The sequence below is a fragment of the Struthio camelus genome, chromosome 2 (genome assembly GCF_040807025.1).
Source record: "Struthio camelus isolate bStrCam1 chromosome 2, bStrCam1.hap1, whole genome shotgun sequence".
NCBI classification, from domain to species: Eukaryota; Metazoa; Chordata; class Aves; order Struthioniformes; family Struthionidae; genus Struthio; species Struthio camelus.
This window is the reverse complement of record NC_090943.1, coordinates 93,720,211-93,737,931: the sequence shown is the minus strand read 5'-3', so window position 1 is coordinate 93,737,931 and position 17,721 is coordinate 93,720,211. Positions and strand designations below refer to the sequence as shown.

The 17,721-nt window shown below is 36.5% G+C and overlaps 1 protein-coding gene across 2 annotated transcripts in view; it reads right to left on the bottom strand.

Annotated features, from left to right (window-relative positions):
* Window positions 1-17,721, bottom strand: part of ATP9B (ATPase phospholipid transporting 9B (putative)) — a 179,352-nt gene that overhangs the window by 24,720 nt on the left and 136,911 nt on the right. For both annotated transcript variants that reach the window (XM_068931599.1, XM_068931598.1), the window contains exons 14-15: window positions 10,683-10,795; window positions 6,792-7,040 (exon numbers count right to left, since the gene is read on the bottom strand). In XM_068931599.1, the coding sequence (XP_068787700.1) occupies window positions 6,792-7,040; window positions 10,683-10,795 (362 nt within the window). The remainder of the gene's footprint in view (window positions 1-6,791; window positions 7,041-10,682; window positions 10,796-17,721) is intronic.

Below are 17,721 nucleotides of genomic sequence, written 5' to 3'. Positions count from 1 at the left end.
TTCACTTACTGAATTAAAACAAAAAAAAATGCAGTATATAAATAATGCTGGCAGTTTCTAGAAAGTTCTATAAACTACACACAAGGGTGTTAAGTGACAATGATGTAGTTACCTCTTTCATCAGTCACAAAACCTAAGCACCTATTAAAGGCAAGAAAACATGTAGTTAAGGACTTCATAAATCCTACATTGAGCACAGAACAGAAGTCATTATTCTTGTCAAGGATTAAGAACTGCATATTTAATTAGAACACTAGACTGACTTCAACCTAAAATAAATACTAACCAAAAATTTTAAAACAAAAAATTAAAAAAAATGTGTAAATTGACAAGCCACAAAAATCTCAGTATATTTCATTTTATAAGAAAACAATAACATCCTAAATGATCAATGTGGCCAACATTTCTTTGTTGTTTTTTGTTTTAAAGGAAATAATCTTCTACACAAAATTCTATTAGTCTGTTTTTCCCATTTAATAACACCAATTAAAATAATTCCATTTTGTGACAGATAACAAGTTAAAACATCTAAACATACAAATGTACAGTCAGAATTACAGCTCACGTTCAAGATTGTCCAATGGATTGTAAAGGAACAGCCATATCTTTATCTGCTTTCCAATTTGAGGATGGAGGAGTTAAGTACCTACCTGCCCTACCAAACAACGTGAGTTTGCTTCTCTCCGGAGCAGTGTTATACGGCTTCAGACTATTCCATCAATATCTACAGGGTCTGTCCCTTATTCAGCCCATCTCCATGTTCTCTTGACCTTTGCCTGTGAGGGTGAATGAGGTACTCAAGGAAGGGCACTTTTGCTACCTCTCAGGTGAGCATCTTCCCTGGCTTCCTCTGGACTAATATGAAATATCACTTATCACCCAGGTATCTTACCGCTTTTCAGTTTCGGGAATTGCAACTCTGAGCCCTTCTGCTTTGTGGAAAATGTAACTGCCTCTAGTTTCTTGTCATCTAGGGAGCCTGATGGCATGAAGTAGTCAGGCTGATGAAAAACTGATATGGTCACTTGAAAAATCAAACTTCCCTGCCTTTGGGCACACAGTCATAAATTCAGAGAGTGAGGTATTTGAAGCACTGCTGAATTCTGAAGACCTTCAGAATTACTGGATCAACCCTGTAGGGCTGTTGCTGCTTGGCATAAGACCAAAAAAATAGCCTAAGGCTGCTCTCACTTGCTTTTACATACATCAGTCAGGGTCAGAATATACAAATCATCATATACGCCCTCTTGTTACTGCTATCTTTGAATTCTGTGCTATTTGGAGCTTAGCTGGTCTTAGGAACCTATCCATTAATTTTGAGTTTTATAATAAACCATATGCATAGAGAGTAGAAGTTTAAAAATCCAAAAATCTTAGCTTCGGTAAGTAGAGACAGAACCTGAACATCCTTTTATCAGGCAAGAAAGGACGGCAACATGTTCCTATGAAACAATATTCAACCCTCTCTTCAGATTGAAATTGTCAGAGCCCTGAGCGCACTCCCTCCCTCCTAGCAGAGCTGCGCACAAGGCCAGCTCACTGGTAAGAGCTGTTATGAAAAAAGCACTAAGAGAGGCTTCTGTGGAGGCTCCCCGCTCCTTTCCTTGTTCCTGTCAGAGCTACACTGCAGCCATGCCCATACCCAGCCAGGTACTCTGCCAAGCCAGGCCATGAAGGGTGGACCTGACTTCACAGCTGCCCTTGGACTGCCCTCACTCTTACGGACTTGCCTGGTGATCACTGGACTGCAGCTGCTGCTGGTTACTGTCTCCGGACTTGATCCCGATTCATTGACTCAACTTCCCAGCTTGGTCTCAGACCTATCCTCATCACCACAGACCTCTATGTCAATCTAGCCTCCTGGCTGCCCCTGGTGACCATCACTGAACCTGCTCTGCACGCCTCACTTGGATAAGGCGGGACTGCAGCCTAGGCAGGGAGGTTGCTGCCTCTGCTAGCCTTGCTGGACGCCTAGCTTCTGGCTCCCCTTCCCTTGCAGGCCACCCCTGCCCTTGCTGCTCCCTGGCAGAAACATGTAACAGCAGTGTCTTTATAACATGTTGCCCGAAACAGTGTACAATGAATTAAATGTTACTTTCAAGATGCAATAGTCTCTTTTAAAGTACAGTCAGCTTTAAGAACAAAAAACAAAAATCAGCTTAAATAAAAAAGGGCCTCTCCTTGTAGCTGGTGCTAGCAGTTTTTTTCTACCCCATCCAGCAGTTCGGAGTCCCCTCAGCTGTGCTCACAGCTACTACTCACCACTGAGACAGTGTAGGTGAAAAATAACGTGCAAAAAATAAAGGCTTTGAAACTTTTGGCATATACGAGGGAGTTATTTGTGGGGGATTCTGAAAGACTAGGGATGGAAATTTCTTAACCTACCTTTACTTCTTTAAAGAATTCTCATATAACCAACCTTCAATTTTCTCAAGGTAAATTAAGAGCATCTTCAGTTCAGACAACAGGATCTGCTTTCAAAATCAGGTTGCCATGTAATAGACGGAGGGGATGCACAGGGTACGTGTGGTATTTTAAACTTAAGACTATTGGTTTGGAAACAGGGAAGAAGTGGAGAGATTCTCCCCCCTCCTCCAACCTGAGTGATCCCAACTGTTTCTTTTAGGATTGTTCAACAATTCACATTTCCAATCAGCGTTGGCTTTTTTTTTTTTCTTTTTCTTTTTTTAAATGAACGATGATTTGGTAACTAACACTTGCAGTCTACCGTTTTTCACCAAGAACCTTCTTAACTAAAATAAAATGAAATTATTAACTTAAAAATACAGCTTGATCATGTGAAAAACTGCCAGTCAATATTCAAGACAAGCTATGGAGTAGTTATTCTTTGTGGGTCTCGAGGTCATGAAAGTGATGGTTTTATGCTACTGAGTGATTTGCTTTTCACAATACATTGACAAAACAACACAATTAGTCTTGCTTCAATAAGCACACACAATAAAATGAATTAAACAATACAACATGTCTCATACATTACAGCTTCACTTTTGTAAACACAAAAGCTGCTTCACTAAGGGCATATCATTTCCCTGTCTGTTTTTAAATGATTGGCTTTATATCCTTGTAATTAATTTTAGCAATTCTGTTGTCTTTGGACAGAAACGTTGGAATTAAATAACTGACCACACTTTAAGGTAGTATTTAAATATTCAAATATCCAGAATTAGAATACTTGAGAAAATAACAGTGCAGGAAAAAGCATAACCAATAAATAGCTGGTTTATGAGTAAGTAGTCATTAAAAAATCGTGACTGATCTATCTTTTCTGACCGAAGGGGAGCAAAGGTCTTCAAAGGCTTCTGTTCGTACCATACCCTCGAATTGCTTGGGTCTGTGACCTCTGAACTTTATTGCTTTACCTACTTAGTTTATACGCTTTTATGATTGTTCATTACATTAGGTTAGCTGGCTTTCTACAAATGAGATGAACACACACCTATGATGGCTAAGGGGCCTTCCCGCCCCCCCACCTTGAGTTCTCAGTGAATGTTTATTGGTTGCTATGCTATAGCTGTAGAGGACAAGTGACAGACAAATGAAACTTTCCACTCTTTCAAGAGAAAATGAAATATTGATCACTTATCATAAGAAACAAAGAGCCTGGCATAAGTAGGGCTCACATTATGAATACAAAATCAGTTACGTATCGCAGGTTACTCTAACAATAGATAAATTCATCTTTTATGATGAATATACCTACTTCTAAATGTGCATCCTCTGTTAAGGTTATATTTTATCCATATATGGATGTGCATACACATACATACACACATACACATGAAGAATTTCAAATGAACTCCTCTACCCATTTCATTAACCATATCTCATGTGTTTGTCATTACATTATTAAAACATTTCCCGTGTTCTCCAATATGGAAGAAGAGTTTATACTTAAACTTTTTTTTTTTGGCTCTTTATCTGTTATGGTGGCAATATGCAACATTATATGACGCAAAAGACAACTAAGCAAATAACATCTTCTTTGAAGAGACTGCAATCAAGCCAGATCCATAAACAAAATCTAAGAGAATAGAGTTGTAATGTTGAGAAAGTAAAATGCATAAAACTGGTTAAGTCTATTAAATGATAATGTTGCTTATTAACCAAATATGTTGTGATAGGTCAGTGCTGAGGTTAAACAGAAAACATCAATTGAACCATTTCCCTAAATAAAGCTCCAGGGTGCAATATTCAAAGCGCTTTATTCAATAAAAAATGCTTTTAAAATGGTACTTTGGTGATTGGGAAACATTGGCATCATCCGTCAATCTAACTGCAGGAAAGTTCAATAAGCTAAATAATGAACCATTTACATTATTTTCCTTAGGCTCCAGTGATTTGCAAACATTGCATCGATAGAACTCTTTAAAAAATTATGATAAAGACCTGCTAGTCTTTCACTGTCAGACTTTTTGCTATCATGTTGCAATTTTTATGCTATTTAGATGTTTTTGTAGCTTCTTTTTATAAGACTACTTAGTATCAATTTCTCATTATATTAAAACATACTTGTTTAATATGATAATTTTGGTAGCTTTTCAAACATTAACTCTGAGAATTAAAAAGGAAAGTTAATGCTGTCTCTCCTAAAACGTGTGGCAAGTGTTTCAATTCTTTATAGTGTATGTAGTGTGAGTGCGCAGGTTTACATGATTAAAAACTCATTACTAAAGGGATACCTGTGCATTGTCATTTGAAGCAATTTAACAGTTTCTTTGTTGCCGATTTCCTCTTTCACTTCCCTTTCCACCCAGAGTCCCAGATCTGTCGAATTCACACTTTATCAACTTTTCTTTCCTTTTTCCAAGGTCAAATTACCTGTTGTCCTCCCATGGCACCACTCATATAATCCTCAAGTCTTACAGCAGTTTCCTTTAACAAATACGGGTGGAGAATTGCTCTTTATGGTAATATTTTCATGTTCCAAACAACTCAATGAATATACAAAAGCATACAGGAATAGAGGAGCAAATGTGAGGAAAAATTCACAATCTCTCTCAATCGCATGTGTCTCTGCCTCATTTAGAAATACCTTTGGCTCTTACTCCTTAACTGTCCTCATATGTCATACATAAAGACTGCATAAGCAAGCACCTAAGTTATGTTTAGTAATACCTTGTAGCCTCATTAAACTAACACATGCAGTAAGTATGAATATATGTACATAAAATGTACACAGAAATATGTACACATATGCATTAATATGAATATAAGTCAATAAACATTACACAATTACAATAACAAATTATGTTTACTCTATATCACTGGCATACACACACACACTCTTTCAGCATTCTCAATTCAAAATACAGACCACGTGCATTACGTAATACATACAAGTATTACAGACTATTTTTTAACCAAAGAATGAATACTGTCTATAATCCTACCTAGAACACCCATCTATTAAAAAAAAAAAAACCACTCTAACTGCCACTTTTTTATATTCTACAATCCCCTGACACTACCTACTGTGTTTATAGCATTTGAAATGCACGTAATGCCTGCTAGTTTGGTACTACCTGAAGACAAATTTCAACTCACTTTTTGCATTCCTAAAAGTACTTTTTAGGGACTTGTTACTTTTAATAATTACAGCTTGCAGTTTGAATTGCTAAAGTTCTATCAATGTTACATATGGTGACATATTAAATACGTAAACCTAACCTATACCAAGAATAACAGCCAAGCTGGAACAAGATAAGGGTTATGGAGGAAGTACTATCTTGTGGTAGATCAATTGGTTGAAAAAAATATACAGGCTTCCAGATACATACTTCCTTCTTCACACATTACAAAAAAAGCATATTTTGACTATGACCATGGCTGCATCACCACCAGAATATCCAACCTTCACACTGCTGGATCTTCAAGACAAAGACCCTTCCCCCTCCACCATCCCGTTCGCTTTCAGAGGCAAACTGAGGCACTCTAAGCGCTCTACTTTGCGTACATGCACGTTTTTGCAAGATGAGTGAGCTATAATTATTTTTTATGCTTACTTTGCAGTATCTTGAAATATGAGCTTTGTGCCTCTCTCCTAATATCTCTTTAGACTGAATTTTAGGCCCTAAAAAAGGACTACTCACAACAGTAAGTCAGAAGTGCTGAAAGCAGTGGGATGTGTTTAAAATTCGGATTTCAATGGAAGTCACATACATAATCAGAGCTAAGTATTTTACTGAAATGGGGTTTTAAATTTATGCTACAGTTTATACAGTTTTGATTAAACCCTGAAGATTATGAAGTTGCCTAGAGTTTGAAGCTGAAAAGCTTTTCTACAGAGTATACGAGGCTCGTTTTTTTTCCTGTTAAGAAATCTATACGTTCAACTAATCGGTAGCGTCACTAGCTAACACACTTGGTTATCCATCTTTCAAAGCAGAGTTTCATACGCTCTTTTGAACGTACACGCTACAACTTATACATGGATTAATGTTGCAAGAATATACCTAATAACTTTAATTGCAATACTCAAAATATCTAATACACGGTATTGATCCCAAAGCACTGACTTCACAAACCTCTTAGCCAAATAATTGAAACCACTTTTATGTAGGCCATAAAGAATATCAGATCTTTCCAACAGCTGGGGTGGGGGTGGGGGGTGGGGGGAGGAGAGGAATTGCAAGCTTAAAGAAATCCCACTACAAAACATTCGTCCTTCACAGTTCTGTTCTTTTGAACTTAGTTTAGTCCATTCTTCCTGAGATGTTTAAAAACAAAACAAGATAAAAAACAAAACAAAAAAACCCCTCTTGCTTACTAACCTCATCAGGGCTGGAAGCCTGGTAAGTTCTATTTTCATCGCTGAAATCTTGATCCACTTCTGCATATTCTGTTTCTCCAGACACACCCGCACGAGATTCGTACACTGGGGTCACATTGTGGCACAATGCAATAGCCTTCACAGCTTCATGTATTCGACTACTGACACTCTTGCGGACTTTAGGCGCAGAAGACTGAAGTCTCCTAGATGGTGTTGAACTCGTGCTGTTTCCACTGTTCTGAGAGTGCATCTTAAAGACCCAACACGATGAATAGTGAAAATAAAGTTCAATAAAGGAAATGACATGAGTAGTAACATATATCCCATTGTTCCCTTTACAAGGGTTGATCGACCCTAAAGACAGTAGACCATTTATTTTACATAACCTACTGTTAACTCATTTGGTTTATGATCTATAAGAACTTTATACTTTTCTGTTTAACAGACACGTAACTGTGGGTTACTCATCTTACATCTGTACTCAGTTTTCAATAATAAAGACCCTCAAAAAGCAGACAACAAAAATGTGAAATTAAAAAAAATGCAGTAAGGGGTGAACTGGCTGGCTGGACTCTGCAGAAAACCCTGCTACCCCACGTCAGAATTTACCTTTTTCCACAATTCCTCACATAATTCTTTAATTCCCTCTAAATTTTATGAATTATTTAAAAAAAATTACTTAAGGCTGCAATCAGAATGAGTTCAGAAACACCAAAATAAGATTGCAAGAGTATTTGTTTATTTTTTCCTCCTCCTTTCTACTTGTCACCCGTGTACATTTAGAGGTTGGAAACACCCAAGCTCAATGAACTGAAAAACCCTTCTTTAAATCTTAACCCAAATCTTTATTTTTGTTTTTTAAAGACCACCACATTTACACATAACAAAAGAACAAAAGCCAATCTTGTTAAGTATGAAAATTAGGAAGGATTAAAATACAAATATTGCTGATCTAATTTATAACCTACATAACTTCTACATTATTTGTGAACAAACGCAGTTTGTGTAACAGTTGCTTTTGCTGCAGGCTGAAATTTGTCCTTGGCACAATGCAATAATCTAATCTAATAATCTTGCTAAATAATAGCTGAATACATATTTCAAGATCATGTTACTGTTGCATAACCGCTACACTAGCACTACTTAAAATGTTACCCCCCAGAAACGCTCAAGTGCATATGACCGCATTTTTCTTTTAAAAGTACTATATGCTTATGATCAGTTGGAAATAACTGGCTTTTTATTTATTTTTGTTAGGTCAGGGTATGAAATAATGTCAACAGTACTACCAAAGACTGCTCACTTCTGGGTAACTCAGAAATCCTCTTCACAAACCATGCTGGTTTTTTCCCCCCTCCTGACTGCAATCTGCTGAACCGTGAACATTCTGCCCATCAAATTACAGTGTTGTCTAATAAAGGGTTTAACTTTCTGCTCATCTGGCAATGCTTTTCAGCTACTGCTTTAAACCTCTGCATTTGCATTCTGCTAACACTGATGCCATTACAGCCGCAAATAAATTAAGCTGATTTACTCCTTCTGAATTATGTTATGTTTATTGATGCTTGTATAATTTAATTTCACACAAATTCCATTAAAGATTATGCCCTCTATCACAAAATGCTTCCAGTGGGGAAATATAATCAAGTTATAATAGATTTGTGTGTTACATTAAGATGACAATAGTCTAGTAGGTCCACTGTAATAATAAAACAGAACACAAACAAGGGATAAAATCAATGTCACACAAGAACCACTGCCTAACTAACTGGCAGCTTCTATTATCATAGATTAAATAAAAACCTCACCACACTTTTCAGACTGAAACAATTGTTTAATAGTTGCTTGTTTTGTTAAAGAGACTCCTTCATTTTTCTGTTTTAAATACTTGCTAGCAACACACACATAATTAAAGCGTTATTTAAACATTAAGTAGTGTTATACATGGCTGAAAGAAGGAAAGTCCCCAAAAGTTCTTTTCGTTATCTATGTTAGTTAAAAGCAAACCTAGATTTGGGAAATTTCAGTGCCAAACAGGTTAGTTATTGAAAACCTAGTAACCATAGGTATCACTCATAACTTACAATGAGCTAGCAAAACCTTTAAGCAAACAAAAATTCTAGGAGTCATGCAATTTTTTTCAGACACAGTATTTAACCTAAAAATATGAAAGCAGTATTAATGAATATTCCTTCTCTAGGAGAAGACTTGGTGTTCAGTCTTCAAACTCAGTCAGTCCTAGACATCTCTGCTGAAGACTGTCAGCTATTATTACTTATTGCTATAGTTGTTACTGGTAATACCCAAACAATCCATTACAACAAAAAAACTATGGTTGAGCGATTTTAATAAACACTGTCAGGTAGCAATTACTTTCAGCAACCCATCCTGAACTTAATCTGGACTGTTGATCTTTAGGTAAAAGAGCTCCGTATCTCATTTCTAAGGCATATCGTTGCAATTCAGCTACTATTCATGGTCATACCTACTAAGAGTTAAGCTGAAATACTTTTATCCAAGAAAAAGGAATTCAAGAAGTGGGTTTGTTGATCTGGTTAGATGGGGAAGTAACACAGAAATTTAAGTTGCAGACAAAAACTTTCTAATACATGTTGTTTATTCACTGCTTTCGCTCCTGCCTCTCTTCCCAGAAGCTATCTAGTATTATCTCAGTTCAGCATAGTTCAAAAAGCCCCAAGTTTTTTAGCAAATGAGAAGGAAGCCAGCCACAGTTCAAAACACTGCAATTAAAGATTTTTACCAATCACTGATCTTACAACCCTTTTACAACAAAAGAAAATGAGGACATAGATTATCAGGAGGTCAGTCTATGAAATTAATTGGGTCAGCTGATCATGTTTGTGCATCTAAGTTAACCATGGGAACCAACTCTCTATAAAACCCTTATATCACACTGTACACAAGATAAAAAATAATCAAACTGTAACTTTTTTCCTTATCAAAATTTTTTTTTTGTTTAAAAAAAAAAAGTCACTTTCTTAATCTCTATTTAATTGGCATCCATGGCGCTATGGACATGCACAAAAAACCTCACAGTAACAACCACCACCATCATCACACCCAAAAATGAAATAATATCAGTCTTACCAAAAAAAAAAAAATCACTCTTCCTGATCCCAGAATGCAACCAGGCGCTTAGAAAGCTTTACAGAAGGTACTGAAATACTTTACATATATGGGAGACGTTGAACTCTATCTTCCTCCTCCATTCCACAGACATATAAGGGAGCTGCAACTCTTATACATTTCCCCAGCCCAAATTCTCTCACACACCACAGGAGCACCAAACAATTTGTTCTTAGGCAATACTGTTTTTTGTGTCTTTCCCCAGTTTTATGCTGTTTGGAATCATTTAAGTTTTTTTTAAACCTGTCATTCTTTTAGGTATACTAATTTTATTTTGACGAGTAATTTTTTTACTTTCTGGTTATGCCAATTAACATAGTTTTTCAATGACTATTCTTGACGAATATCTTTAAATGTGCAATCACTATTTGTCTTATTCCGGACACTTACTTGTAATTTGCCGTTTCTATAACGTATAGCTTACTTTTAGATGATTTGGCAGAAGAAACACTGCACTGCACAGACAAGTTAAAACAGATCCCTGCAAGTGGAGAATAAAAGCAAACTCCTCAAAGAGGGTATGACAGGGAATTTTAGAATCAGGAGAAAACTATATACTGCCTCACATTTTTGAGTGATTACACTGCTGATCTAAACTATCCCTTTCATCATACCTCTTCAGAGTTTCCTACAAGCAGAGGAGCTTTCATGGCATCTCCAATTTCAAGACATAATCAACAACAACGGCTCAGTGCTGTAAAAAAAATCTCAACGTTAAAGGTAAATAATTTATAAAATGAGATACCTGTGAATAAGAGTTTATAATATGACTCTGAATTTCATCCATTGTGTCTGTTCCATAGGACACAGTACCTAGGTGGAGGCGCTTAAATATCATCTCATTCTGTGTAAGTGTTCCTGTAATAAAAAAGAAGTGCATCACAAACAGCAAAAAAAAAAAAAAAAAAAAAAAAAGCGGCCACAAAAAATCACTCTTTTGAAGAAAAGGAATGAATCATGAGTTAGCATCAGTTTAGCTAATTAAAGGAACATTTGTTCAGAAAGATCAGGGTTAGTCATACTGGAAGAAATCACTAGTTCCACCTTCAAGCTGATTTCACCAACACAACTAAATATATAAGCCAGAAAAAAAAAAGAGGAAAAACATTTCCCTTAGTATAAGAGAAAAACAAAACACAGTATATGCCTGGAATTGACTCTTAAACGTCAATGCAAGAGTTTGCACCACATACCAAAAAGCTAAAGGAAAAAAAAATATATATATTCATATAGACATCCAGCACTTCACACATGAAGACGGACATTCTGACAAACAGGCATGTTCAGTGTTACCTAGAATAAGTCATTAAGAATTGACATCACTTCCAAATTTGACAGATTTAGCCACCAACCGGAATAAGGCAGAATGAACAAAAGCAGTGTTTTCAGAGCTCACTTCACATCTGTAAGAAACTACAGGGTGTCAGTCACAGATTGACATTTTGTGTCCAGCACTGCCAACCTGTCACATCCTTAGTTTTGGAAAAGCTGTAATTCAGGGGTGGGTGGCTCAGGGTCCCATGACAAGGCGTATCAGGCAAGAGAGGTCATGGCCAGCCAGGTTCCTATAGTAAGCTCACAGAAGACTATTTTGATAACTGCCCTTCCTAAAGCTTTTTTTTTTTTTTTTTTAAATGGCTAACTAAAGTGAAATTACTTTAATGTGAAGATATTCCTGCACTTTACTGCACGCTTTTGGGACACTAAACAGAGTTAAAATGTAACAGCATTTTAATGATAAAAAATGAATGCAACACAATACTAAAAGCAATATTATTGACGCTTCTACAGTATTTTTAATATTAAGAGCAGGACTATTATTTACAAATAAAAAATTGCTCAAAAATATTTCATACTAAATTCTGTTTCTTTCTAGATTATTTTTTATAACATGTCTTTGATCAGTATGACAATAAGACACAGCAAATCACAGGAAGAGAGAAAATTAAAAGCATGAAATAGAGTATAATTGCTGTTTAAAAGACAGTTTACTGTTTAGACAGTTAGCATCCAGTTTAGGCATGTAACAGGGTTAGTATCATCAGTGAGAGAGCTTCAAAGATACAGTAAGGCTGTCACAGTCTTATGCCTTTCTCAGTCACACCTGATCTGCCTACCACTCCTGCTGCCTGGTAATATCTGTACCATGACACTTCATCTCAGCTATTTTAACATCACACTGGAGCATCAGACCCTGTCTTAATGTATTACTATGCCAGCACTAGATGACCATTTCAAATACATTTCTCCTTTCCTCTTTAACGTTAATAACTGACAATTCCCATTCTCTTTTCCTTCCATGTTCAGGTTTCATACTACAGTCATATCATTTGAATTGAGAAAAATATCTGAAATAGGATCTACGTGAAATGCATAATTTCTTCACAAAATAAGCATAACATTATGAAAGGTTTATGTGAGAAGCAGAATATACCACAAATTGGAAAACAGTTCACAAAGTTCATTATCTCTAGAATTAACAAATCAGAAATTTTTGGTAACTTCTAGCCAAGAATAAGAAAATAATTTGGTTTTGCAGTAAACATGAGAAATTATTTTTTGCTTCTAGAAACTGCATTTTTATTGAGATCTTTTATTAAATTTGTTAATTAAATTTCTGAATTTAATTAGCCTGTTATAGACTAGAAAAATCCTATTTCCCGTTTGCACATGAGAAACATGAAGGATTCCACCAGCAAACATGCAGGACTAAAACATCCACTTCTGAAAAAAGGTATAGCTTCATGCAATGATGCTCACTACAGGAAATTTCCAAGCAATTTTGTATTATCTTTCCGACTTTTCAGGCATGCTAGTATCTTCTCGCTGCTTTGCCATGCTTCTGAATTAAAATAAGTATACCTTATGAGCTGTGAAACTAAACACTACTCAAAACAGGGGACAGCAGGCAGCCGTGAAATCCACTTCCCATGTATATAATTAATGCTTGGGAAAATGGAGCAGGAAGCTAAAGAGGCCGTAGGATTATGATATGGAAAGATTATTTCTTCTGATACTATTAAATCAGTCCTACTCCATATCATGGTTGGTGAGGGAAAAGCAGACACAGAAGCTGTTTCCCCTTCTCAGCAAGCAGAGAATAAAAGCTTCTGAGCAGAAAAGTATGGATTCTCCTATCTTGCAACAATCAGGAGTCAGGGAAGGAGGGCTAGGAAGAAAGGCCAAGGAAAAATGCTCAATTCATAAAGAAATGGACTTAAGCATTCCAGCACTGCTGATTCAGTAATTGCAGCTTTTGTATTATGTATAGGACCAACATCCTTCCTCCTTGGCCTCAGTAATAGGAAATATCTATGGCATAGAAAAGTAAGTTGCAAATATAACTGGACTTGCTATTCATAATCCAGAAATATAAGAATAAAAATACAAAGAAACAACAACTACAGCTTGCTCATGTTTGTCGAGACTACTTTTAGACTTTCAACAACAGTTATAATAAAATTAAAGTGCTGACAGACAAACATGGGTAGATATACTTATGAAAGTATTCCCAACAATTTCTGCAAAAAATAAAACAAAATACACCCTTTCTGGTTATCCAGATGGAACTTAATTCACACACATGACAGGACTTAAGAATTTATTTCTAAATTCTCCTAATAAATGACAAAATGGGACAAAAGTATTCCCAACAATTTTGCCCAAACATTTCACGATGCCAATCAGTTATATTATCTCTTTAGCAGCAGTTCTGTCTCAAATCTTAGCCTTCCAGAAGAAGGCTAATACACCTTGACAACACAATAGATCTTTTACTTTACCTCCCAAAATGCAAGCACTTCACATGCTTCTACATGTTGCATTTCCAACAGTCTACTTTAGGAATAAAAAATAACCTAAAACTGAGCCTTCTTTCTAGTCTGTTCAAGGTGATGAGTAACAAACAACAGTGAAAGAGCTTTCTATTTTTTATAATACTCTTTAAAACTTATTTATCAATTCCACACTTTAAAATATTGCTAATATGAAGAGTTATTAGATACAAACTATAACTTTATTTAAAAAAAAAAAAAAAAAAAGCTTCCAGAACTCATGCTAGTCAGTACGTGATCCACTACTAATAAGCATTCTTAAACTTTGCTCTGGAATGCCGTTACCACACAAGGAAAACGTTCCAACAAAAAGTTGGTATACAGCTACTGAAGAAAAATTTAGTATGTTCTTTAATGAATCTCAGAGCTTTTTTTTTTTTTTTTTTTTTGACTACAATTGTATCATTAAACACAGGGTAAAGCAGGCAAAGAGGAAATTAATTTCTAAGGAAAAAGTCCTGAAGGCATCATTCCCTGGGTGGCAACAGATGTGATTCACAACAGAGCAGTAGAGGTTTTTTTGTTTGTTTTTGAGAAGCAGATGCAGATCTCTCTGATCATATATTACGAGACTGTAATTTGGACTAATACCCACAATCTAAAAAGGCCAAACTAAAGAAAGCAAAAAAAAATACGTACTACAGAAAAATTAATAGCTTTGTCAGAAGTTGTAAGGGTGAATAACCTTTCCTACAATACAAACACTTTGCTTAAAGATATTGCTTAGATAGAAAGTCAGTGTAAATTTGAACAGTTCTATGGAAAGTTTAATGGAGAACTGGCCTAACATTCTTAATAATGAAGCTGCTGGCAACAATCTAGAGACAAAAACTCTTTTTATGAAAACTGGAAAAAATATATCCTGGTATAAAATGCAAAAGAAAAATGAAAAACAAACTCACTCACTCACTCATGGAAAGTATATACACAGAATGCCTCTGTCTGCTCATTTGCTCCATTTGTGAAACCTCAAAGCAAACCAAAACACCCCAGTATAACCTATAACCCATCAAGAATGAGGTCAAAGTCAAAGAGAGCAGGTGGCCACTGAAAGTTCAGCATATTCTTTCCTGGTTGAAAGTAATAGCCCATGTCGTTATTACAGTTACAAATAGCAGTAGCTATTTCCTCTCCCGTTTTCTGCCTCCCAACAGTTAAGTGACCTAAGAATGGAAGCAATATCTAATAGCAACATGTACGTTCACCGGTTTTCTGTAGTTATTCAGTAGACAGAAGTCCAAGAAGTCGCAACATAAGAATTCCTTTGACAGATCTGATTTGAGTGTCCAAGGAGCATGTCTTGAAAGCTCTTAAAGCATCTCACCATCAAAACTTTCTAGTCCTACTTTACCCTGTTCGTGCTGCAACCTCAGTGGAACTAAAAACTGTGGAGGTAGAAGTAAGGGTGAGGGGATGAACGTGTAACCCTAATCCAGTGAAGGAAGGAGAGATTCTTCTGTCAGCATTTTGAGTTGCACTCTCTCTGCGGTAGCTTACGCTGGACAAATACAGACACAGCTGAAGCATGCCTTAAAAGATAAATTTTCAGAAACAATTACTGAAATTCACTGTTCTCACAGTACATTACATTAGGCACATTTAACGAAAAAGCTCATATACACCAACCTCTAACACAAGGCTTTCCCAGAAAATCAAGGATCCCCATGCTCTATGCATCTGTTCAACTACTATATCTGCAAAGTATCTCATTTGGTCCAAATACCCACTAAAATGTTAATTACAGAACTCAAATACAAGTGTATGCACTAGTAGATAACTATGCTTGGAAGACTGTATAAATTTGTTACAGCTGAATTCTCAGGCAGTCGTCGTGAATGGCAGAAAGCTTGCCATCCCACACCCTAAGCAACAAAAGTGTTCAATAAATATTGCCAAACATCTTTATTTTTCTTTCATGATTAGAATCTTCTTGTATGTTGGAGAGGATAAGATATCGTGCTCAGCTGCCCTTGGAAAACACTGGAAACAGCTCTCGCCACAACCACCATAACAGATGACTCCTTTCTGTCAAACTTATGTGTGAGTCAAGTCCAAACAACATGGCATTTTGGGTAATGGATGCTATAATTAAAATGTGAGTCCTAAAAAACCTGTTGTTTTAGTGGGTGTTTTTAGTAATGGCTTTGTTCTACATGAAGATAAAAACTCCCTAACAAAGGAATTAATGTATTGCTTTAATAGGCTGCACCCTGAGTTAAGTTTTAAAATTTATGAGTTCTCTGCAGCATTGTTCTTTAAACAATGGCATTGTCAAATGCAACCAGTGAGAAGATTAAAGTTCTCCCAGCAGATTAAGTACAAATTATCTGTCCTCCTGTTTCAGCATCATTTGTTCATTTATCACATAACGTCTAGTATTTCTGGTCAGTGTCAATATGCTCTGCATCCTTGCAGTTAACAGATGTCTTCTCTTGTCGAATGAATTACTTTATGTTTCACGCACTGGTGGCCGCAGATGTGTCACTATAGCAACATCATTAATTTCAGATCTTACCGGAAACATGCACTCCAATCAAACCTAATTATACCACATTGCTTTCTTGTCTCACAATAAGGAAACTATAATGCAATTATTGGGATACTTCATTTTCTATTCTACTGTGGCAAATGAGAGAGCCACTGTGATGGACGCTTCTTGTCAAAAAGCTTATTGATGAAGCACAAACCCAATTTACAATCATACAAAGGACTACCTTGCAATTATGTTAGTAATGCAATGCTCCTTAGACTCAACAACTAATTCTCAGTCATTTCCAGGGAAGCCTGGACCACAATATAAGATTTTTGCAGACTGTTCTCTGCATTCCCTTTCATTTTCAATATGGAGAAAAACTTAACTTGTTTACATTTAACTAGACCAGCCTTCAGTCCTGCTTTTTAATAGCTGCTGCTTGGATGGGCAGCTACAACAACAGCTGGGTCTTCCTTCTCCTCTGAACATTCAAGCCTTAAGTGGGCAGAAGGAAAGAATCAACTGGTTTATGTGGTTATAACTGAAAAGTCAAGAGAGTAAGTCCTGAAGTCAGCTCTTGTGAACAAGGTGTATTCATGCAATGGCAGTCTTGGATTACCTGCACAGAGATTCGGTACATTCCTTAACAGTATGTTTTGTGTTCATGATAAATCTGATAGTGAGACCAAATATATTCAGGAAAGGAAACTAAGCAGCTAGTAAATATACGCAGGTGAAATGCACATTCACTACATGTTTATCCTGAGTAATCTAAAATTTGCAGGACGTTTAACACTGTAATGAAATGGAACAGTGTTTCCCCACTGTGGCCTGAGGGACAGCAGCAGACTGTGAGGCCCCAGGCACCGTTCTGAAGCAGTTCAGGCCTGGTAGACTCAGGGCTTCCCTCCCCCCCCCAATTTACACCACCTTTCAGCAAACACTGGACAAAGTTCATAGGGTGACACTAGGGGTTGACTGCTACCTACTAGTGTCCCAAATATTTAGGAACTACCACCCTAGAAGAATACTGCTTTTACATTCATTTGCACCTCATTAACTTACAGATTCAGACCTGCCTCCAGACCTCAGCAGACATCAGTGTTCTGAAAGGCCTTTCAAGGCTGAATGCCAGCAATCTCCCTAACTACTTTTAAGCACGTTTTCTAGTAAAGCCCTTTAACATTGTCTGTTTAGCTCCATTTAAGTACGCATCCTGAAAGGACTGAACACAAGTGCTGCTTCTTAAAGATTACTAGGACTACTGTGATTGCAAGTGGCATGATATGGCTTGAACCAAGAAAAATCAACTCGAAGTAAAACATAGGGCTGTTTTACTTTGCATGTACAAGTCTATAAAACGTATCCCCTCAAAACTTTATCCATGTAACTCAGTATTTTTGCTTTAAAAAATGCCAGTGTCACTAAAATTGGTGTTACAAAAATAACCACATTAAATTTCAAAGAACAATAACTTT